We start from the raw sequence: 25,222 nt of genomic DNA, 5'->3' as shown, positions 1-25,222 counted from the left end.
AGCAGAGGCAGGAATTTGGTGAGTCTGAGGCCAGCCAAAGCAAGACCCTGTCTCAAAAACAAAACAAACAACAAAAAGAATCATCATATGCATGCATGAAGATGTCATAATGAGTTGCATTATCATGTATAATTAATGTATACTAATAAAAACATTTTAAAGAACAAACAAAGCATGGGTGTTGGCTGCAGTTTCATAGACTCTGTTTTTCCACTTGCGGAAGGTTTTTGTTTCCCCCCTTAGGTTCCTGATAATTTTTATCAATATTGGTGTTGGGTTTTGTCTAACAAATTTCCTTGTCTATTGAAGTTGTCATATTATTTTCTTGTCTGATCTGCTCATATGATGGATTGTGTTAAAATGATTGTAGGATGCCCAAACAGACTTGTATTCCTGGGTAAATTTAAGTTGGTCATGCGCTGTTATATGCTTTCTGTTTGTTAGAATTCCTCTTTATGATAATTTTGTTTGGATTTGCACACTTATGCTTTTAGCGGCTATTGCTTTGCAGTTTTCTTGTCTTACAGTGCATTCATTTGCCCAGTTTGGGTATCAGGGTAATTCTGATGTTGTAGAATGAGCTGGATAGGATTCTTTTCTCTTCGGTTTCTAGAGAGCTTTGTAGACAATGGTAAAATTGCTGTGCACTTCTCACCATGCAGCTGTGCACTTCCCTTTCTTCTCATCCCAATCTGTGCACTATTGCTGTGCACTTGTCACCATGAAGCTGTGCACTTCCCTTTCTTCTCATCCCAATCTGTGCACTATTGCTGTGCACTTCTCACCATGAAGCTGTGCACTTCCCTTTCTTCTCATCCCAATCTGTGCACTTGTCACCATGAAGCTGTGCACTTCCCTTTCTTCCCATCCAAATCTGTGCACTATTGCTGTGCACTTCTCACCATGAAGCTGTGCACTTCCCTTTCTTCTCATCCCAATCTGTGCGCTATTGCTGTGCACTTGTCACCATGCAGCTGTGCACTTCCCTTTCTTCTCATTCTATTCTGCATGCTATTGCTTTCATTTTTACATGTACTATAAGCCCCACTCAGTTGTTGTAATTTTTATTAAACAACTATCTCGTAAAGTTATTTAGGAAAAATAAATCACACATTTTCCTAAATAGTTGACATTTCCAGTGCTCTTAATTTCCTGTACACATTTTGTCTGTTTGTTTTTTGAGATGAGGTCTCACTATGTAGCCCTGATTGGCCTGCCACTCAGAAATTCACCTGCCTCTGCCTCCCAAGTGCTGGAATTAAAGAAGTATATCACCACCCTCAGCCTTATATCCTCATTTTTATTTGGTATCATTCCCTTTTGATCTGAAGGATTAAAAACGTTCTAGTGTGAGTGTAGAAGTGCTGAACTCTTTCAGCTTCATAGGACTGAAAATGTCTTTATTGTGACTGTATTTCCAAAAGATATAGTGCCACTTGATTGTTGTGTAGTGTTGGGGGTGGAGAACAGAGCCACTCACACTAGGCAGTGGATCTACCGCTAGCTGCATCCCAACCTTCGAATGTTTCCTTTTGTTTCCGTACATGGATGAAGATGATCTCTCCCAGTGTCTTCTCACTTGACCTTATATGGTGAGGTCTGACTCCTGATCTTTGCTTCTCCGTACAGAGTTTGTTTTTTCCCCTAATTGCTAGCAGTGGTTTCTCTTGTGAGCAATTTGATTAAGCAAAGTTTATCTTGCTCTTGCGAACTTTATAACTAGCTTGCTTCTTTTCTTTGGTGGTTGTCAAGAACGTGGATCTACCACATCCATCACCCTGTAGAAAACGGAACTCCAAATAGATCAAGGACCTCAACATTAGACCAAATACCCTGAACTGGTAGAAAAGAAAGTGGGAATAGGCTTGGACTCTCTGACACAGGTAGAGGCTTTCTGAATGAACACCATAGGCATTAAGACCAACAATTAATAAACGGGACTTTGTGAAACTAAAAACTTCTGTACGGAAAGGACACCATCATTTGGACAAAGCAGAAGCCTACAGAATGGAAAACACTTTACCAATTAGATAGTTAGCTAGAATATATAAAGAACTAAACATAAAAAATCAACAGTGTTATACATACTTTTATTAAATTGTCATAAAAAGTTTAAGATTTATTGTCATAAAAAAACATTCTCACTTCATAAAACGAAAGAGTCCAAGATGAGCACCTGTCTCTGCCGCTCATGCTGACCCTTAGTGCAGTGTGAAAGGGAAATGGACTTGCCAGGAACCTGCTATAGGACGCATGCAGAGAGGAGAGATGTGAGCAGCCTTGAAGTAGCAGTGACTGCAACTACTTAATATGGAAAAGGGATCCCGGTGACTGCTTGGACAGATGATAGTGGGATTTTGACTCTGCAGAAATGAAGAGCCCAGGTACTGAGAAGGCTTAGTGAGTAAAGGCGCTTGCTGCCAAGTTTGATGGTCTGAATTTGATCTCTAAAACCCATGTGATGGAAGAAGAGAACCAACTTCCACAAGCTGGCCTTCCTCTGAGTGTATGAACATGCACATATAACACAATACATGAATACATATTTGTAAAAGAGCTCTTGGGACCAGTGACCTAGGCTGGAACAGGCCTGAGGCAGCAAGCTCCACAGGAGGGAACTGAGCCAGCAACATAGGCCTGAGCAGGCCTGAGATGGCAAGCTCCATGGGAGCAGGAGCAGATCCAGACCAGGGGCATTTGCAAGGCAGGACTGAGCCAGCAACCTGGGCCAGAGCCAGAGACTACTGTGGGGTTTCAGGTGTGAATCTAGGACCTTTGAGGGAGTAGACCTGAGCCAGGACCTCTGTGGGTCTGGGCATCAGTCTGGGACCTCTGAGAGAGTAGGCAGGAACCAGAAACCTCTGCAGGTCCAGGCATGAGTCTGGGACCTCCAAGGGAGTAGATCAGAGCCAGAGACCTTTGCAGGATCAACCCCAAGCCAGGGACCTCTGCAGGAGCAGATCCAGACCAGGGACATTTAGAGAAACATGTCTGAGCTGGCAACCTAGACCAGAGCAGGCCTGAGACAGCAAACTCTACGGAGAAGAGCAAACCCGGGGAATGCTGAGTGACCTCTAGGAACATGGTGTTCATGTACCATGTACCATGAGGAACAGCCATCTGAGCCTTGGATCCACCAAGATTAATCACCAAAGTTCTAGACAGCCCCAACCATACCAATGAGAGGAAAAGACAAGCAGACAAGGTAAGAACACACACAACACCACAAAGAGCAAAATGACACCTAAAGACCCTACAACAGCAAGATTCAAGCAACCAAATATAGATGAAAGAGAAGAAAATAACATAAAAAATAACTTCAGGAAAATGTTTGAGACTCTTAAAGAGGAAATGAGGAATTCCCTCAAAGAAATGGTGGAAAAGACAAACAAAAAATTGCAAGACATCAGCAAATCCCTTAAAGAAAACCAGGAAAATATAATCAAACATATGAAAGAAACTATTCAAGACTTGAAAACTGAAATAGAGACAATAAAGAAAGCACAAGCTGAGGGAATTATATAAACAGAAATCATGAGAAAACAATCAGGCACCACAAACAAGCATAAACAGCAGAATACAAGAGATGAAAGAGAGAATCTCAAGCACTGAGATACAATAGAGAAATACACTCATCAGTCAAAGAAAACATTAAATCTAACAAAAGCTTAACACAGATTATCCAGAAAATATGGGACACCATGAAAAGGTCAAACCTAAGAATAACAGATATAGAGGAAAGAGAAGTTCAACTCAAAAGCACAGAAAATATATTTAGCAAAATCATGAAAGAAAACTTTCCCAACCTAAAGAAAGATATGCCTATGAAGATACAAGAAGCTTATAGAACACCAAATAGACTGGATCAAAAAAAAAAAGTCCCCTTGCCACATAATAGTCAAAACACTAAACATTCAGAATAAAGAGAGATTTTTAAGAGCTGCAAAGGAAAAGGGCCAAGAAACATATAAAGGTAGACCTATCAGAATTATATCTGACTTATCATTGGAGACAATAAAAGTCAGAAGGTTGTGGTCAAGCGTTATGCAGACATTAAGAGAACATGGATACCAGCCCAGACTACTAGACCCAGCAAAACTTTCAGTCACTGTAGAAGGATAAAACAAGATATTCCATGACAAAACCAGATTTAACCAATACCTAGTCACAAACCCAACCCTACACAAAGTACTAGGAGGAAAACTCCAACCCAAGGAAGTTGGCTACATCAACAAAAACACAGATAATAGATGAACTCACAACAGCAAATCCCAAAGAAGGGGAAAACACATAAATTAACATCACCAACAACTAAACTAAATTAACATAAGATAACAATCACTGGTCTTTAATATCCCTTAATATAAATGGATTCAACTCCCCTATAAAAAAGACACAGGCTAACAGATTGGGTACAAAAACAGAATCCATCCTTCTGCTGCATACAAGAGGAAATCTCAATACTGAACATCTATGCCCCAAGTACAAGGGCACCCTCATATGTAAATAAAGAAATGTAAGAATGGTCAAGATCAAAAACGCTGATGACAACTTATGCTGGAGAGGATGTGGGGTAAAGAAACAAACACTCCTTCATTGCTGGTGGAAGTGCAAGCTGGTACAGCCCCTTTGGATGTCAGTGTGGCAATTTCTCAGAAAATTAGGAAGCAACCTTCCTCAAGACCCAGCAATATCACTTTTGGGTATATATCCAAAGGATGCTCAGTAGTGCCACAAGGACATGAGCTCTACTTTGTTCATAGCAGCTTTGTTTGTCATAGCCAGAACCTGGAAACAACTTAAATGCCCCTCGACAGAAGAATGGATAATAAAAATGTGGTACATTTACACAATGGAGTACTACACAGCAGGAAAAAATAATGACATCCTGAAATTTGCAGGCAAATGGATGGAGCTAGAAAACATCATTTTGAATGAGGTAATCCAGACCCAGAAAGACAATTATCACATGTACTCACCATAAGCCTACAAATCACAATCCCAGAGAACCTAAACAACAATGAGGACCCTAAGAGAGACATACATAGATCTAATCTACATGGGAAGTTGAAAAAGACAAGATCTCCTGAGTAAATTGGGAGCATGGGGACCTTGGGAGAAGGTTGAAGGGGAGGGGGGAGGTAGGGAGGGAAACAGAGAAAAATGTAGAGCTCAATAAAAATCAATAAATAAAAAAAAACATTCTCTCGTACTAGTAAAATTATAGAAAAATGCTAATAATTCCTTCATCTTTTAATCCCATGCCTGAGCTAATGGCGAAGTCTGGCAGTAAAACCTCTCCATTTCTCTACGTGCTCATAGAGCTACATCTAGAAATAAAAGTGAGCTTCCTTTATAAGACCCCTGGAAACCTCTGCCAGAAAAGTTAGAACATCAAAATATTAAACCAGCTGAGTGGTGGTGCACACCTTTAATCCCAGCACTCAGGAGGTTGAGGCAGGTAGAGCTCTGAGTTTGAGTCCAGCCTGGTCCACTGGGCAAGTTCCAGGACAGCCAGGGCAAAGAGAAACTATCTTGAAAATCAAAAACAAAATAAACAAACAAAATGCTAAACAAATGGAAATGTTTAGTGGTACCAATAATAATAACTGAATACTTATGAGGAGGCATTCAGTCTTACAGCCTCATTCTAAACAGGGCTAGTGGTGGTGGCGTTGATGGCTGGGTCCTATGGAGCGCTGTTACTATAGCCCACAGCTCTGAACACAGGGCACACTCTTGCAATCGTGTTAAATACAGTCAGCAATTGAGGAGACATTTTGACCGTGACTCTTTTGCAGATTATCAAAGACCTGCAGTTGCTGGGGTTGGTGGCAGTCCTGGTGGTGGCTGATGTCATCCTGCTTGTCACGTGGGTGCTGACTGATCCCATCCAGTGCCTCCAGATCCTTGGTGTGAGCATGAAGGTGAGGGCCTATCCCTAAGCCTTCTGGTTCTTCATGTGGGCTGGTGCTCATGTCAGCAGCACTCACTGAACAGCTGTCCTGCAGAGAAATCAGGAGTCCTGGCTGCCCTGGGCACCCTGTCACGTGTCTGCAGGCTGTGCTGCCACCCACAATGCTCCTCGTGTCCCTGATCTTCTCGTGGGTGTCCTCCCAGATGTCAGTGCTTGGGGAATCTGCCTGACAACTCGCTCTGGGCTTGCAGTCACTGATGAGAACATCCTGCTCTAGGGAGTTAGTTGCCTTCCACTCCCTGTTGAGAGATACAGGTGATGTCTTGCGGCTGTCTCTGTATTCTTCAGTTCAAATCACACCCTGCACCAGCCGTGCTCCTGGGGGAAGGCTGCAAACCTCTCCTTTCCAGAGAGAGGGGTAAGGAGGAGGTAACAAGATCACCTTCTTCACTGAGCTCAAGTGAAGATTAGGAGAAAGAGTTCAGATACAGGGCTGAATGGAATCGATACTGCAAGGGTCAGTGAAGACTATTTTTGAATAATGGTTCACGATGTAGAATACTCTTGTAATTTTGCTGAGGTGCTGTCTGAAGCCACCGTGGTAGCAAAGCCCACACCCTCAGGTAAGCCCCGAAGTGGCCCAGTGTCTCTAGCCACCCACCTTTCTTTCCCTTCCCTCTCACTCAGGCACTCTGGTTTAGGTTCTACAGAACGTAAACTTTTCTACATTTTTCTCCCGTTTTTATGTACTGAGCAGGGAAATTCTCTGCTAGGGAGGAGTTTATACCCCTGGAAGTTCACAGAGCTCTGCTGTGTGGTCCCAGGAATTAAATGCCCTTGGTTCTGATCCTGTGTCCCTCACAGGTGACAGGGAGAGATGTGTCCTGCTCTTTGACCAACACACACACCTGTGCTTCGCGGTACTCCGATGTCTGGATTGCTCTGGTTTGGGGATGCAAGGTTGGTACGACAACTCCACAGGTTACAGGCCGTCTCCAATAAGATGGGTTTGGAAAGAGAATGGCGAATTAAAGAGATTTATTCATGGATAGAGATGATAGAGAATGGTAAGCTCAGAGCCAGCCTGAGCTCATGCGGAAGTCCCAAACTGTGAACCTTTTATTTCTTCACCGTTTACATTTGGAGGGGCACTTTTGCAACTCCTCATGGGCCTTCTTTCAGTCTACTGACAAATCACTGAGATCAGTTTCTCTCATATTATGATTTGTTTTTCTGTTTGGGGTGGGTTTCTCAGGGAGGAACTTTGTTTATTGAGGGTCTTTATATGCAGCCCTAATTGCTGTATAAGCCAGGCTGTCCTTGAACTCACAATGTGACTCACTGTAACTGACTTAGGAGTGTTTCTTTTTTCTTTTCTTAAAGAATCCAGGAAGCAAACAGCCATCACTCGCTTGTATCCTGGAAATGGTTAGGAACTGAACCTCTGAATGCTGCCAAATGGCGCTGAACTCCTTCTGAGCTGAACCCCAACCTCATCTAACCCCCAGGAGCCATATTCCCCCAGGAGTAGGGACAAAGATACAGCCCCTTTAGAGCCGCTTTCACTGGCTTAGAGTTTCCAGCCACCCCTGCCCTTAGCGAGGGCTGCAGAACTTTCCATCTTATTATTCTTGTTCTTCCTCTGGACACTTCTGAAGCACTCGGTCATCTCAGTTCTTGGATTCTGGAGCTTATCCTCCACTTCATCCCTCCACCCCACACCCTGTCTTCGTACACCTCCTCCATTATTTTCTGCGTGTTCCCATGGCGCTTCTTTTTACTACCGCAGTGTCTATAGATATGAGGAAAGGAATACCACCTCAGCCGACCTCCTGGGGGCACCAGCCAGCAAGGAGCTCCTGAGAAGGGCTGACCCCCACCCCCGCCCCAAGCTTGCTAACAAAAGACAGATGACAATCAAGGATCAGGTGTGACAACCCTCAAATAGCAGTCATGGGCACACTGGCTTTTACTCATACCTGTTTCCCTTTTTAGCAAGAATATTAATGAAATTAATATTCCCTTATTGGAACTAAACTGTTTTATGAAAATCATATCTAACATTTCAGAATCACAGAATTAATTTTATTCACCTTTGGTAATGATGTAAGTGCTGAGTGGCACTCAGTGGTACCCAGGGTCATCAGTGAAGATCCGATGGTGAGCGGCTTTGACCCTGCACCCCCATTTGGTAGAACCAAAGCTTCCAAAGTTACCCCTGAGAGCCATACCTGCAGTTGGAGTTGGCCAGGTCATGTGATGTCAGAGTCAACAGGACACCTGGCCTGACTTTCCTTCTCTCAAATCCCCTTAGCTCTCAGCCTCACCTCATACCCAACAGCATCTACATATTCCAGTTCTGAGCAAGGGCTTGGCTGGCCTCCTCTCCTCTCCCTACCATCCAAGCCCTCCATTCTGCTATTGTTGCCCTCCTGATGTTATCGCTCTTGTTTTGAGTCAAGGTCTCCACGTGTGGCCCAAACTGGTCTCAGACTCACAGCAATCCTGCTGCCTCAGCCTCACTAGTGCTGGGATGACTAGTTACCCATCATGCCTGGTTGTGAATGTCCTTGGTCTCAATGGTTTGTAGCATAGTGCTCTGAACAAGTCAGAAAGACCAGTGCATACAGAATCTGTACACGGAGGATGGCCGATGAAAACTTTGACGTCCAGATGTGCGCAGCTGTCCCGGGGAAACAGCACTGTCAGGGACCACGCCATTTTCTCCCTAGTACAAGTGAGAACCGGGAGGACAGATTTTTGCTTGTGAAGAGAGAGAGAGAGCTGGGCCCCAGTTCCTTGTGGTAGAGGCGGGGAATGTCACAAAGCAGTTCAGATGTAGCGCCTACTGGCTGTCCCACCCCTCCTTCTTGCTGGGATCCCAGCCTGCCTTTGTTCTCCTCGTTTTCCATCTTTCTTCTCCCAAGAACCCCTGCTGCACAGAGCACCGGTAGCCTATGGAGTTCCTTTGTGTGGAGCAGAAAACCCTGCTCTTGCGGGCAGAGGCAGACCTGCAGGTGCAGAGTCTGGCAGGCAGATGGTGCCTTTGAGTACCCTGGGAAATCAAATAGCAGCCCCTCCCTCTGGCACTGCCCTGTGTCTGTAGCACAGGACTGGAGAAGCGCACCGTAGGTCCCTTCTGGTTCCCACATGCCACTCAGCCTCGCTCACTGCTAAGCCATAACGGATATGTAGCACGCCCCCCCTCCCCCGACATAAACAACAGCAGGAGCCGGCTCCCCTGCCTTCCGCATGCCCACTGCCCATCTGTGGAACTCCTAGGCACCGCCACTAGGCTCTGTGCCTTCTCCCCAAAGAATGTTGTATTATCCGATAGCTTGTTCGCCAGCCTCTGATAAACTTCTTAGTGAAGAACCGGAAGTGACTTTCAGAACCCATAGGTAGAAGGATTTATCTCCTGGTTTCTAGGGACGTCTCTTAGTGTGAGCTCATAGCAAATCTTTAGGCAGATATGATTAGCTGGTGTTACCGATGAGGACACTGGCCCCAACCCTGCTCCTCTGACCTGTGGTTCCTGCTCCTCCTGCAGGGGCTGCTGCTGCTGTATGGTGCTTACCTGGCTGGCCTGACCAACCATGTCAGCTCTCCTCCGGTGAACCAATCCTTGACCATCATGGTCGGAGTCAACCTCCTGCTGCTCACTGCTGGCCTGATTTTCGTGCTCACCAAATACTTGCACTCCTGGCCCAATCTAGTCTTTGGATTCACATCTGGAGGGATCTTCGTTTGCACAACCACTGTGAACTGCTGTGTGTTCCTTCCCCAGGTACGCACGAGTGCTTTGTAGGGTTCTTCATGGGCACGATGGGTCACTTGCTTTCCCTGCAGTCATAGTGGTCAGAAGAAGGCCTACAGCCCCTCCGTACCTCTTCAATGCTTAGGAGAAGACAGCTCTGTTCCCAAGTCAGGCCAAAGACAGCGACCAGTGCTGGGGGGTCTGTTCCTCGGTGACTGCACCCCTGCTTCCCACCCAGCTCCCACTCTGCTCTGAAACTTACTGTGTAGTTCAGGCTAACCTCAAAGAAGAAAGCCTTTTCGTTTCTAATTTGGGATTTGGGATTGCAGGTTCATAGAGAATTTTCTGTTAGAACTTCGAGATGTAGAATGGTTTTCCTAGCCAGGTGTGGTGGTGAACCCCTGTAACCCCAACTCCTGGGAGAAGGAAGCAGGAGAGTTGAGTCACCCTCAGATACTCTCTGTCTCTCTCTGTCTCTCTCTCTCTGCCACATAAAGCATTCTCTTTATGAAAGGGAGAAATTAGCTGGGTGGTGGTGGTAGCACACACCTTTAATCCCAACAATCATAAGGCAGAGGCAGGTGGATCTCTATAAATTCAAGGCCAGCCTGGTCTACAGAGCAGGTTTGAGGATACAGGATATCCAGGGCTGCACAGAGAAATCCTGTCTTGAAACACACACTGTAAATGAGACTACTTATCCATTTCCTGGCCACCCAGACCCGAATAATCACACAGAAACTATATGAACTACAACACTGCTTGGCCTATTAGCTCAGGCTTCTTATTAACTAACTCTTACATCTTAAATTAACCCATTTCTATTAATCTATGTATCGCCATGAGGCTGTGGCTAACCAGTAAGGTTCCAGCATCTTTTTTCTTCAGCAGCCATATGGCATCTGCCTGACCCACCTGTCTTTCTCCCTGCATTCAGTTTAGTTTTCCTGTTTACCTATATTCTCCCCTGCCAAAGCAGCTTCTTTATTAACCAATGGTAATAAAACATACTCATGGCATACAGAGGGGAATCCTACATTAATACATACACACACAGAGAAAGAGAGAGAGAGTTAAAATGCATTTCCTATTATGTAGGTTAAGAATAAAATCAAATAGAGGAGGAAGGCAGAAGCAGAGAACACATCCTGGCAAGGAGAGAAGAGGCGGGGAAGTCTTTAAGCCTGGGGAGGAAAGCTCTGGTGGCTGTTTTCCTGAGCTGATGGGCCACAGGGCCTTAACCATCACCTCAGTGATGTAGCTGCTGCATGCGTTCTTTTTCCCTCTCGCTCTCCCTTTCGTCCCCTGAGCCTAGCCCCATTCTGAATCCCTTGGTGAAACTAAGGGCCCATCCCACTGTTGACTGTCAAGGTTACAGACAACCCTGGACCACCATGGCGTGACACATAGGCACTTCAGTCTCTTCCTGCTCAATAGTTCTCAACAAAACATTCAGCATACAAACAAATGGGGGGGGGGGTGCCTGCTCAATAGTTCTCAACAAAACATTCAGCATATAAACAAATGGGGGGGGTGCCTGCTCAATAGTTCTCAACAAAACATTCAGCATATAAACAAATGGGGGGGTGGATAAACCTGGGTGTGCCTTTTGTGTCACAAACTGGAGGGACTTCGCAGCATCTAACACTGTAAGAACTGTGCTAGAGAAGACCACTAAGAGTGGAGGCTCACCTGGGTGGTGGTGGCGCACGCCTTGAATCCCAGCACCCAGGAGGCAGTGGCAGGTGGATCTCTGAGAGTTTGAGGCCAGCCTGCTCTACAGAGTGAGTCCAGGGGGAGCAGGACTGTTTTACATAGAAACCCTGTCTTGAAAAACCAAACCAAAACAATAACAACAAAAAGAGTGGAGGTTCATTGTTTGGGCTCTTCATCCCTAGGAGATATAGAAGTGAGGAGAAACTTTGGGGTGGCCTAGCCTTTTTTTTTTTTTTTTGTCATTCCTTTCCTTTCTTATTTAGCTGTGAAAGAACGAAGCATTTGCCTTTCCAGCCTCCCGCTGGCTAGAGGTATCCCCAGAACACCATCTGAAACGCTAGAGGTTTTCTGGAGGGTGTCTTAGAAACTTCCTACCTTCCTGAAAAGAAATAAATAAATAAAGACAAATATTGTTGGCATATCCTTTTTACCTTCTTTCTGCCTTGAATACCTGAATATATGTAATGTCTGGAGTGAAGGCAGTCAGTTGTGATCAATAAAATATATTTATTATACTGTAGCTCCTTCTGTTTAAAGAAGAGGGTTTTTGATGTTGTTATTTTGGTTTGGTTTTGGTTTTTTGGTTTTCGAGACAGGGTTTCTCTGTTTAGCCCTGGCTGGAACTCTCTCTCTCTCGGTAGACCAGGCTGCCCTCCATCTCACAAGAGATCCACCTGCCTCTGTCTCCCGAGAGCTGGGACTAAAGGTCTGTGTCACCACCTGGCAAAAGGATTCTTGAGGAAAACCCACAGGCACAAAGGAGACCACATGGCTGAAGGTCCGGCCTTCTTCTACAGCTGGAAATGTTCCAAGATATTTATTCTGCTTGGTCAACAGGATTCCAAGGGCATTGCCCCTTTTCAACAAAAGCAAAGCACAAAGTCAGGAGTCTAGTCTTAGATAATAAAATATTGAGTAAGGATGAAAACCGATGCTAAATTGAAATGAAGCCCTGAATAGGCAATTTAGACACCACAAAATATTGAGTTAGCAAACTAAGGGAGCAAAAGACAGACAGATACAAGAGACTAAATTTTAAAATATATAAAGAATAGGTCTGGGGCAGAGTTTATAGTGAACAGAGAGGGAAGGGGATGGGGGAGGATGAGAGAAGGCGAACACTAACCACCAAGGAACTCCGAAGGAAAGGCTTTCTGAGCAACATGCCCTGTGAAAATGGAGGCAGTCTCCCTGGCTGGTCCTGGATTGTGTTTCTGCTTGTCACTCTTACCCTTTGTCCTGAGCCTCAGCATAGGCCTCCTTCCTCTGGCGTTAGAATCCTCTGCATCTGTGATGAACACATTAACTGCTGTCCCCCAGAATTTACCTACTGTTGCCAACTGTGCCGGAGCGCGAGCGGGGAAGGGACCGCTATTGAGTCCCGGAATGTGGTGGGTGGGCGACTGTCCCTCCCCTGCCTCACCCCTTTTCCTCCTGGTTTTCTTGGCCTTTCTCTCTCTCTCTCTCTCTCTCTCTCTCTTTCTCTCTCTGTCTCTCTCTCTCTCTCTCTCTCTCGGTTTTGCCTCTTGAACTTACTGTTTTCTGAGATTAAACTATATTTTATAGTATTATAGTTTTAGAGGCTAAATCGTTTTTCATCAGAGAAAAATGACCGAGGTCTGTTCCTATATTGATTTCTCCTCTGAGCTCAGAGATGTTTGGTAGAAGCAGGGCTGGCTCTCCCTGTGAGACTCGCGCTGTGCCCCCAGGGCCGAGAGACGTCCGAGGCGGGCTAGGGGGAGGATCCGATGGCTGGCTGAAAGGGAGGTGAGTCCTGGGCTAGCCGGAGCCTTCCGAGCTGCTGTCGGAAGGGTCTCTAGGCGGCGCTGGAGAGCAGGGTGAAGCGACTGTAGGCAAGGGAACTAAGAAGCTTGTACACAGCTCTCAGGAAATGCCTGGGTGTCTCTGATGCCAAGCGCTGAGGTCATCGCCAGCCTCCAGCCAGCCCCTGCTTTTGTGACCTGGGTGTGACCCATCCCCCAACTCTCCATTCCATCCCGAAAGGCAAAATTCCGAGGATATTTTCTTTTTCAGCCCCGCATCCGCGACACACTTAGGACTTGTCCCCTTTCCCTTGTGCCCACAAGATTGGAGAACATCGTTTGTTTATTTGGGAGTCCTCTGGTCACATCTTAGCTGGTACGTACAGGCAGTGACGCACAGGGTCCTTCCCCTCTTTAAGTCTGGTGGGAAGTAGATATAAGAGGAATTAAGATACGCATGCCAGATGCTTTGGAAGCTGCCCTAGACTTTCCTAGAGCTCGCGGCATCTTCACAACAAACGGGCGTTGGAGGTCAGTCTTGAGACAAATGCAGCAAGCAGGTAGAAAGAAATAAGACAGAAAGTGAGAAAAAACTCGTAAGAGTGGGACAACTCCGGGGAAGGAATATCCAGACTTTACTCTTTTCATTTTATTGTATTTAAAAATACTTTTATTTGTGTGTATGTGCATGTGCATATGTGTGCATATGTGTATGTGTGTGCATATGTGTATGTGTGTGCATATGTGTATGTGTGTGCATATATGTGTATGCATGAATACCATGGAGCACGGAGGGAGGTCAGAGGACAACTTTCAGGAGGAACTGGTTCTTTCCTTTCACTGTGGGGGTTCCTGGGAGTGAACCCAGGTCACCAGGCCTAATGACAAGCACCCCTACCCACTGTACCATCTTGCCAGTCCACTCTTTGCTATTTTTCAATTAATTTTATTTTTATTAATCTTTTATGTGCCCGCATGTATGTCTTTGCACCATGTGCATTCTTGGTGCCCACAGAGTCCAAAAGAAGGTACCAAACCCCCTGGAACTGGAGTTACAGACAGTTGTAAGCCAATACATGGGTGCTGAGACCCGAACTGGGGTCCTCTAGAAGAGCAGTCAGTGTTTTGAACTGCTAAGCCATCTCTCCAGCCTCTCTGCTAGTTCTGAAATGGAGATAAGGTGAGAGGGTAGAGGGGCAGCTCTGTGGGTTTCTAGAAGCACAGTGTGGCCCGATGCCACACAGATTCCCACGGGTACCGGCTTCCAGTGGCTGCTGTAATAATCACCAGTGGCTTTAAACCAAACAAATGTATTGTTTTTGTCTTAGGGTTTCTATGACTGGGAAGAGACACCATGAACACAGCAACTCTTATAGGAAACATTTAATTGGGGTGGCTCGCTTACAGTTTCAGAGGGTCAGTCCACTATCATCAGGGCAGGGAGCATGATGGTGCGCAGGCAGACACTGTGCTGGAGCTAACAATCCTTGCATCTTGACAGAGGCAACAGGAAGTTGACTAACAGTCACACTGAGGGAAGCTTGAGCAAAAGAGACCTCAAAGTGTGCCCCCACAGTGACACACTTCCTCCAACAAGGCCGCACCTCCTAATAATGCCACTCCTTTTGGGGGCCATTCTCTTTCAAACCACCAGTCTTGCAGTTCTGTAGGGCAGATATCTGAAATGGGTTTTATTTGACTATAACCAAAGTATCCATAGATCTGTATTTATTCTTCAGACAAGAGGAGAATCCATTTCTTGGTTTTTCCAGTTTCTAGAGGCCCCCTGTCTTCTTTAGGTCATGGTCCTCCCTCCCCTTTCTGATCGAGCAGAGAGGCATCTTCATGGCCATCCCTTCTCTCTCTCTTTACCCACACCTTCTTCTCTGACTCTCCTCCTCCTCACTTATATGGACTCTTTAATGACAATGGCCTATCTGAATAATCCTTCCATCCCCAACCTTAACATTACATTCACGAAATTCCATTGGCCGTCTGAGACAACAGTCAACCAGGTGCAAGGACTCAGAGACAGGTAAGAGACATGAGTAGCCAGAACATGTGCTATAGCACTCACGTCACCCAGAAGCCAGAATTTTTTTTTTTTTTTTTTTTTTTTGCTGGTCCTTTGGAGGAAGTGTTTTGCTCCTTGAGGATTGATTATGGATATCCCAGAAAATGCAAAGAGTCGAATCTTGAGGACCAGGACCTTCCAAAAGAAGGAACTGAAAGGGATTGGAGGACTTTGGTCAAATGGTGCCATGGCTCCACCAGCTTACGTGAGCTAAACCCAAGGCTAACATGGCCTTGTGCTTATGTTGAGCTAGTCCTTGGCAGCAGTGCCAGCATGGCTCCAGCAGGGATACTGAGATGCCAAAGATAAGAGGTCTCTGCCTCTATTGCAATGGTCCCCTGTCATTCACGTCATCGACACTTGCTAGGTAGATACAGTGTCCCTGCAACTCTGTAGCAGACTCCTGTCTGAGAATGTTCTAGCTCACTTCTGACACTATGAAAGTTGACCAGTCCATGCCTCTACCGAGTGCTCCCCCAAAACAGTTTCTGGATACCCAACGTTCTGTCTCTTCATCAGTTACATGAGAATCCAAAGTGTGGTGGCCCTGATTCCAGCTGTCAAAAGTGACGTGTGACCGTGGAAAAGTCACACTCCTACCCATTTTCACTGTTGAAAATATGGTCATGTGTCATGCCTGACATTCTGTTTTTGTTTTTCTTTTTGGGAACCTGTGGGTTTTTATTTGGTCTTTGGTCATTAATTTGGAGTAGAAAGCCTCCAACAATTAACACATCGTTCCTCAACAACTGAAAATGCCAAGAGGAACTACACACTAGGATAAGCATCATAGACATGTTCTTGTTCAGTCAGCTTCCAACCAGGAGTTTAGAACACTGCTCGAGACACATCTTTGCTCTGATTTCCTTTGACACTCTGACCCCAGAGAGGCTGCTCTGTATCATAGTCTGTCTTATTCTTGGGCATTTTTAAAGCATGACACCTTAACATCGTCCGTGTTTTCTGTCATTACTGCCCATGGACACTGCAGAGCAAACGGCGTTGCAAGGGGTAAATAGCACGTGCATATGTGTGTTGGTGACAGTGTCGTCCCTTGGTATTTACGAGCAAGAGCAAGGGAAGTATTTCTGGGCGTGCGATTAAATAAATAACATGTGTTCTTTTGACTAACAGCTGAAGCAATGGAAGGCATTTGAAGGAGAAAACCAAACAACCCAGCGCATGGCCAAATATTTCAGCACGCCTAGCAAACCCTTCCACAGCCAGTTTGATGAGGACCAGAACGGCCACCTGAGGGATGAGAAGAGCTGCATGGAGAGGCTTCTCACAGAAGTAAGCCTCACCTTGCCTCGCAGGCTCCCTGTGAGGAACTTCAACCCCGTGGGAGCAATCCCACATGCTCCAGAACCAAAGAAAGGAAAGAATTGAAACAGTGATGACAACCAGGAAAGAAGCAATCAGGTTGATAAGTGAGAGCGATGGGCTGGGGAAGGGGGGAAAAGAAACCCAGCAGAATAGTCAGAAAAGGCTCTGGATGAAGACTAATGATGAGGACCAATTGGCCAGGGAATGAGTCAAAAAAACAAAACAAACCCATGCAGAGGGACGAGCATTAGAAAGACCCTGAGCTCTAGCGACTAGGATCTGTGTGAGCGCTCTCTATGTACAGTCATGACATTGTGTCCACAACATGATGGGGCCTCTCTGGGGCAGCTCAACCTTCTCAGTGCCCAGCATTTCCCGATGTGTCTACAGGTGGGAGTGGGGTGAATACGGGTCTCTGAAGGTCACCACAGCATCAAGGCAGCCTGGGTGCCCCGGCCGGGCCTTTTTTATTCTGTACTTAAACCAGAATTGGCCCCTCTCCCAGACAAGCATAGTGTGGACTTGAAAACCCTGAGGACTCTGCTCCATAAGAAGGCAGTACAGGCCAGGTGAAGGAATTAGTATTTTGACACAAATTAAGTCAAATTACGTGTGTGTGTGTGTGTGTGTGTGTGTGTGTATGCATATATATGCAAAACATGCCTGAGTTAGTGCTATTAGGGAAAGCAAACTTGTTTTTGATAGCAGGACTGTGTCCTGAGCATGAACATCCTCATGAGAGTACAGTGCGGGAGAAACCTTAGACATAGTCATGCCCAGATGAAAGGCCAAGCCTGGTCAGCACCCATGGGGCCCTGCTTCTCGGCCTCCTACAATATACCCTCCCCTCTGGGTCTTCTTTACCCATCAGAGAAACCTCTGCTTTTCTTCCCTCTTTATTAATCACTCTGGGCATTATTTTAAAGCCTGCTGTCTCTCCACCTGGCAATGCAGTGGCCCTGCCTCTGGTGTTCTGCAAAGTTTTTAAAGAAATATTTTCCCCCGATAAACAGAAGGCCTGAAACTTGGCTAGACTCAGCAGGGCGGTCCTCATTTACAATCAGCTAACACTGGAACGGCCAAATGGACTGGAACGGATTCTTTAGCCTTATGGTAATTTTTTTGAGCAGCTTATTGTACCTCTGCCATGCTACCCTGTTTCCCACGCAGTGGCTGAATGTGCTCTTTCCAAAAGAAACCTTGAGTCTGCAGGGCAAGAGCCCTTTGCAGGCTCGAGTACATTAGCAGCAAAACACGGCTTCTGTTGCGCTGGCAATGCCAGAGCGTCTTCCGTAGAACAGGCCCGAGAGCCAGTAGCCAGTCCTGGCGACCAGAGGTGGGCAGCCAGGGCATGGTTGGCTCTTCATCCTGGGTGCTACCCCTGCTGCCTTTTCCTTATGCAGGACAGCACCCGCCTAGCCAGGGTTTGGTCTAAGCTCACTAGACCTCCCTTGCAGTTGCCATGATTTGACAGCCCAGCTTCTCATTTGTGTCTTGTGTTTTTCTATTTGCTTTTGTTTTTGAGACAGTGTCTGTGTAACCAGGTTGCCATTAAACTGCGATCCTCCTGCCTCAGTTCCCCAAGGACTAGAATTACAGGCATGCACCACCACAATTAGGTCTTCTCTTGGCCTCTCGCACAGCGCGTTTCTCTTGCACCAGTGTGCAAGAGAGCAATGGGCAGACTGTCCCTTGTGCTGGCGACCCTTTCTTTTGTCCTGGTACTAGAGACGTGAGATGTGGACTCCTAGGGTCCGTTTCCTCTTCCATGTCACCGTAGACCAAAGCAATGATTTAAATATTCGTGTAAAAGCTGCTGCCACAAGAGGACAGATCTCCTTGTGGCAGGACCTCACACTACGCCTCTAATTAACAAAGCCGCGGTGAAAACACAGTCTTGCTTCCTTTTGTGGAAGAAGGGAAATTGACTGTTTACATTGATGTTTCTAAATCGGTAGTCAGCCAGCTTCAGACATTTGGTGAGCTGGGAGGAGGGCGTTCTCATCTGGATGTTCATAAGAGTTTCCTATACTCAAAGCCATTTGGAGAGAAAGCACAAGGAGACAGAAGTCCCATTTCACCCCTAGAGTGGGCTCATCAGCTACGGCTTCTTCCTGCCTGCTGAGGCTGGCAGGGTGGGTTTCAGGAATGGGCGCTGGGGGAGGAAGAAGGGGATCAAGTCTCTACTGAGCAGCTACCACCATGGTTACCTTGTGAGGTCCTTAGAGCCACCTGACAAATTCCCCTGTCACTCGTGGACTCTGTTCTGGGTGAGTCTCCCCTCACCAACCAGCGGATCTACATCACTTCAAGAGGGGGAGGGAGACCTGGCAGGTGGGAACTCCTCTGAAAGTCCCTTCTGCCTGCTCCATCAGTCTCTCACTGGCCTTGGCTTCTCTTCTGATGGCAAGGAAGAACAGGAAAGCCAGCACCAGTAAATACCACCTCCTGGTTTTGCCCAGGGACAGGGACTTACAGGCCACTGCAGGTTTATTGGAAGGTTGTATTCCATGCCTTCCTCCCTTAAATTGTCATTTCTGACCAGGTGTGGTGTGCATGCCCGTAATTTTAACGCTTGGGATATCAAAACAGGAGAATTGCCATGAATCTGAGGGCGGCTTGGGCTACATAGTGAGTTTTAGGCCAGCTGGGGTACCCTGTCTCAAAACCAAAAAGAATCATTTCTGGTCAACTTTTCAATGTAATTTATTTAAGCAAGCCTAGGTTCTGTCCATGGCCAGACTAGAGTTTTAACTTTTTTTTCCTTAATGTATTTATTTATTATGTATACAGTGTTCTGGCATGTATGCCTGCAGGCCAGAAGAGGGCGCCAGATCTCATTGCAGATGATTGTGAGCCACCATGTGGTTGCTGGGAACTGAACTCAGGACCTCTGGAACAGCAATCTTAACCTCTAAGCCATCTTTCCATCCCCCCAGACTGGAGTTTTATTATTGTAAGGCAGAGTCCAGACAGGGCAGTGGTGGTGCACACTTTTAACTCCAGCGCTTGGTAGCAGAGGCAGGCAGATCTCTGTGTGTTCGAGACCAGCCTGGTCTACAGAGCAAGTTCCAGGACAGGCTCCAAAGCTACACAGAGAAACCCTGGAGGGGGGGGGGGGGGGAGGGAGAGGTAGAGGAAGAGAGAGAGAGAGAGTGCATTCTTTTGTTTCCAGGCATGATAAAGGGTATCTCAGTACTGGTCGTTAGCTCCTAAAAAGGAGGCAGCCACAAGATCAGCACTGAATTATCCAGACAAATCTTGCTGGAACCCAGTGCTTGCCAGACCATTTTCCCCAGAGTCTGTTTCATCTTCCTCAGCCCATCCATTCCTCATGAGACACTTTTCACCGCTGCTCTGCCTTGAGCGTGGGAGAACACACATTCTGAGCTAGACAGTTCACTGCTGCCCTCCACTTCGGCTAGAGTGTGGGCATGCCCAGACACCCAGCGGCAGCTCACACCCGTGTCTGCTTCCTGCCCCACAGCGTGCAGTTAGGACAGGCACACTTCTGCAGCTGTCTCCTGCCTGCCCTCTGGGGCACAGCCTGTTGACTCACTGACATCTGCACAGGACGGCAGAACTGCTCCGGCCTCCTTCGCCTTCTGCACTGGGTTCTAGAGCTACTTAATCAAGCGATCTGCTTTCAGCTCCTCTAGCAAGCCTTTTCTTAAGTTATCACGGATTAATTTGGGAATTAATGGGACTCACTGTGATATTCCTGGGCCTGTGTACAGTCTGCATTGATCATGGCCATCCGCACCTTCTCCCCCACCTTACTTCTCCCCCCAACCCCCACACACTTCCTTCTTAGTTCCTAATAGCCTATTTTCTAATTTAGGTCATTATTCTTTTTGCATCGACACCTGAGGGAAAAATAACATGAACCATTTGACTGGGTCTGGTTTATTTCACTTGACATGATGTCCTGAAATTCCACCCATTTTTCTACAAATGGCAGGGCGTCATACTTCTTCAGAGTTGAATAACACTCTGTTGATGTGTGTTGTATTTTCTTGATTAACTCTTCTGTTGACGGGCGCCTCAGCTGGTTCTCTCCTTTGTGCTTTGCAGTCAGTGCATGGCAGGATGGTAACGATAGCCATTTCATTTCCTTTGGCTCTCTGTCTACTCAGGACTGGGATAGCTAGGTCACCTGGTAGTTTTACTCCTAGTTTTTTGAAAACCGCTGCCTTGATTTCCAAAGTGGCTGTACTAATTTCATTCCCACCAACATCGTATAAGGGCTCTGTGCTCTCCATACCCTCACCAGCGTTTTTAACTACAGACATCCTAACTGGATAAGGTTATTTCTCATGTGATTTGATTTTTGTATTCCCCTTATGGATAAATATGTTGAGTATCTTTTCATATATGTATTGACTACTCGTATTTTTTTCTTTAGAGAAGTACCTATTTAGATCGTCCACCCATTTTAAAATTGGACTCTTTGAGTCCTTATTGCTGAGTAGTTTTTAGGTTCTTTCTATATTCTGCACATTGGCCCTCCGTAGAGGAATTGATGACAAACAAACCTCTCTGGTTCTATCGGTCATCGTTGGGTTGTTCTCTGTGCTTCTTAGTAGACTTTTACTCTGATGTAACCCTGCTTGCCATTCTTGCTATTATTACATGTTAAGCTACAATAATGCTGATACACACACTTCTTTAAGAGCTAGTGATAGCCAGTTGGTCCCTGAGGCCCATCACTCCAGGAGACCCTGCCACTTCCAAGGATGAGTTGAAGCTGCCTTGAGATCCTCGTTGGCTCACGTAGTTCCGGTATGAATGGTATCTCCCTCTCCTTCCCATTCTCCGGGCTGTTTCACAAGAGGCAAAGCGTTTGTTTTCTCTGTGGTCATCCCGAGAGACGCGCTTCAGATTCATCTGTGGTTCCTACAAGTCTGAGAAGGCCGAGCTGAACAATCCCGATCCCTCTTCAGTCTGGTTTCCTCAGAGTAACCTGACCCTCTTGGGGCTGGGGGAAATGAGACGATACTGCAGCTACCAGCAAGCCTTGAGGCTGGGCCCCCTTCATCCTCACAGACAGCAGTGCATAGTCCAGGGCTGGGAGGAGAGCCCATACTGCCTTTCTGGGAACCACATACCCGTGCCTGTGCTAAACACTTGGCAGGCCTAGTTAGTTCACCCAATGTTAAGTCCTGCCTCTAAGCTTAAGGTCACCAACCAGGGCACTGGAAAAACTGGGATTTAAGCAGGGTCTCCAGTGTCACATTTTCCACCGCAGAAGGCCTTTAGAAGCATCTTTTGTTGATGGTCTTGCTTTTATTCCACAGAAAAACGCAGTAATCGAAAGCCTGCAAGAACAAGTCAACAACGCCAAGGCGAAGATAGTAAAGCTGATGTCTTCGGAGTGCTCCTACGACTCCCCGGAATGGACTGTCCCACATGCAGCCTCGGCCCATGGGCTGGCAGTTCAGGGACCTTCAGAACACCCCACTGCCTCTGAGAATGCTGTCGGTGCAGCTGCGGAGGACTCCCTGCATGCCTCGGTGGCCTCCCGGTACCTGAAAAGCCCTGGGGCATCTAAAAGGGACGATAGTCCTTCCCGAGACCAAAAGGATAACGTGACTTTGAAACAGTTCTGTGATCATTTGGACAGAGGTTGCAGCCCAAAGCCACAGGCTGAACAAAGTGAGGGTCCAGAAAGAGGTGATCAGGGACCCATGACACCCAGCCAGAGTTTCATGCCTGATGGAGTGGGGTGTAACCCCCATAGGCCCAAGCAGAATTCAGAGGAAGTCCCAGAGAGGCCACCTCGGGTCAGTTCAGTGGTCAGAGAGAAGCTTCAGGAAGTCCTACAAGAGCTGGACCTGGGCCCCGAGGCTCCCCTTTCCCCACTACCTTGTTCCCAACAGCTTTGGAAGAGCACCACTTCCCGCAGTCCCCAGAAGCTGTCCCCATCTAAACTGGGTTTCAGCCCATATGTGGTGAGGAGGAGACGGGCAGCCCAGCGGGCTCGCTCCCATATCCCTGCTTCTGTGGCCCTCAATATGGGGCAACAGGCAAATAGGGCGGTTTTTGATGCGCAAAGCGGGCTGGTTGAGCAGAGCCGGGACAGCCCCAGGCTGGACCACCAAAATGCGAGGTCCAAGGTACCACGGTCCTCTTCTGTAAAACTGTCACCACTCACAGATCCTCCCCAAAGACGGAGTGCCCTAGAGGATAGCAAGCGATGCCAGCCCGAGCCTCAGGGGAATGGAGGATGCGATGTGAGCGTTCCCTGCCAACCTTCCGCTTTTGCCCCACGCCCACCCTCTTCACCAGGTCTGCCCAGGCACCGTCAGTCTCGACTCCCAGCGTCCCCTGGATATCCTGCCTTGTCCTCTGGGTGCTACAACCTGGACAGTGAGTCCAGCAGCTCAGACGAATTCTTTTGTCGCTGCCACCGGCCCTACTGTGAACTCTGCTTCCAGAGCTCTTCAGACTCTGGTGACAGCGACACCTCAGACAGTGACCTTGAGCAGGCTTCAGGACGAGCCTCCTGGGAAAAGCTGTGGTCCCGCTCCAAGCCTGTTGTGAACTTTAAAGATGACTTGAAACCCACACTAGTGTGAGAAGCAGCAAGGTAGGGCTGGCCAGAGGCCAGTCTGGGTCCCCTAGAAACAGGCAATCGTGGCAGGAGAGCTAGATCTGTCTTCGAGGACCAGATCGGCGCCAGCCTTGACCAACCTCGGCTGGGTTTTTGCTGTGTTCACTCTTACTTTGAAGACGTCTCAGTCTATGAAAAGAAGGGCATTGTCCACCCCGCTACTACCTCAGCATTCCTGTGAAGAGCTTTGGTGAGGGACTGTAGACCTCCTTACCCTGAAGGTGCTAAATGAGCAGACAGAGCTGTCCATTCAACTCAGCCTGGATTCTACGAAACTCTGAATGTATACCAAGTGGCTAGCTGGCTGGATGGACAGAAAGATGCGTTGATGGATGGGAAAATTCTGCGGAACCACCGTGACCCACCAAATTAGCCTTTCAGTGGCCAGACCTGCCAGGTAGATAAGCCTACGCAGAACCACTGTGACCCACCAAATTAGCCTTTCAGTGACCAGACCTACGCTGTTATCTGTCCAACCTGTAGGAAGGGTGACTTGCTTGCTGCTGAAGGCCGTAAGCATCACTGATTCAGGGTTCCAACTTCTGGTTCAAGTCAGTTCAGCACTTCCTACCCTGCTTCTTCCTGTCCAGCCACTATTGTGGTGCCTCACTCACCATGATCCCCAATAGTTTCCTAACATGTGCCCATAGTCTTCTCAGTGCACTCAATAGTACCCGTTTCTTGCTGCTTCCTAGTGACACTGTTCTACGCGAACACATAGCAGCAGTCTGTGCTGGGAGAATTATTGCTCAAAATGGGGAAATAGAAAAGAAGAAATGAAGGGCCAGGAGTAGCGTTTAATCCCAGCACTCGGGAGGCAGAGGCAGAGGCAGGTGGATCTCTGTGAATCCGAGGCCAGCCTGGTCTACAGAATGAGTTCTAAGACAACCAGGGCTATGTAGAGAGACCCTGTCTAAAACTAAAAATACAAAAAAAAAAAAAAAGGAAGGAAAGAAGGCAAGAAAGACAAAAGGTTGTGAACATTTCGCTTGGGACTTGGCAATAGCAAATTCTAGTAGTTCCTCACGACACCCCTTTAAAATAGATGGATGCCCTTATTTCTTCAGCTAGGGACCATGGGACTGGGGAAATGCAATGTCTCCCCAGCACCACAGTGCTGGAAAGTGACTGGCCTCTGCCAGTTTGCCTGCACTGCTGATGGCTTTCCCCAGGGACGCATCTCTCTATTCATTCTTCTGCAAGTGGCTGGCGAGACTGAGGAGAGAGCTAAACATGAGCAGAGTGAACTTTGAAGATGTGCTCAGCCTGCAGTCTCAGAGGACAAAGCCAAGTTCTTCACCCCCTCTTTCCACTGCTGGGGCGCCTGCAGTTCCAGGGGAGGCACGGAGTTGATAAGGAGTGAGATCCGGAAACCCACCCGCCACTAAAGCTGCAGGGAAGTCAAGCGGGTCCACTTCAATTGTTGTTTAACCCGTCATCTCCTGCCCTGGCTGCCATCCTGCATCTGGGCTGTGTGTGGGTTTTGTGAAGGAGTTTGGGTTTGGGAGGAGGGGTGCATTTAACATAAAACATTCTCTCAGGGTCTGCTGACACCTCATGAGCCTCCAGGTGCTTAGCCATGGGAGCCCTGCTGGCCGGACAGCAGCTTCTGCCATCTACTGTTCATAATTTATTCTGCATAGGGGGCTGTAGTTCCCATGTGTGTTGTTTGAATGATCACCAAGCATACCTTAATAAAAGGGAAATGACCCTCAAGTAAGTCTTTTCTAAAGCTGTAGTCTTGCTCTGGGAGGAGCCTGGGGAAGACTAAGCTGCTGAAAGGGGAAGATACAGAACCGCCCTTGGGTTATGACAGTTCCGTGAGCAACTTTTTACAAAGTTCCATTTGTAACAGACTCTCTGATGATCTATCTGCACAGGTCCTTATCCCCAAAACATCCCCTTGAGCTGGCAGAGGACACAGTGAAGACCCCTAGAAACTCCTCCCAAGTGGTGGGGTCTCTGGATGAGCTTCTCCTTAGCTCTCCTCCCCCCAGTATGCTACCCCTGGCAGCCTTCTCTTCCTTATGTTGGACCTGAGGATTCACAGTCAAAT

The 25,222-nt window shown here is 47.1% G+C and overlaps 1 protein-coding gene across 1 annotated transcript in view; it reads left to right on the top strand.

Moving 5' to 3' along the window:
• Nucleotides 1–23,131, top strand: part of Gpr156 (G protein-coupled receptor 156) — an 86,630-nt gene extending 63,499 nt beyond the window's left edge. The window contains exons 6-10 of the mRNA XM_041673210.1: nt 5,802–5,927; nt 6,782–6,877; nt 9,468–9,704; nt 16,362–16,520; nt 21,851–23,131. Coding sequence (XP_041529144.1) covers nt 5,802–5,927; nt 6,782–6,877; nt 9,468–9,704; nt 16,362–16,520; nt 21,851–23,131 — 1,899 coding nt within the window. The remainder of the gene's footprint in view (nt 1–5,801; nt 5,928–6,781; nt 6,878–9,467; nt 9,705–16,361; nt 16,521–21,850) is intronic.
• The last annotated feature ends 2,091 nt before the right edge of the window (nt 23,132–25,222 follow it).

Source organism: Microtus oregoni, unplaced genomic scaffold, assembly GCF_018167655.1.
Source record: "Microtus oregoni isolate MIOR12 unplaced genomic scaffold, Mior012 000023F_ref0000262, whole genome shotgun sequence".
Classification (NCBI taxonomy): Eukaryota; Metazoa; Chordata; class Mammalia; order Rodentia; family Cricetidae; genus Microtus; species Microtus oregoni.
The sequence above is the reverse complement of the archived record's forward strand: the minus strand, read 5'-3'. Positions and strand labels throughout refer to the sequence as shown.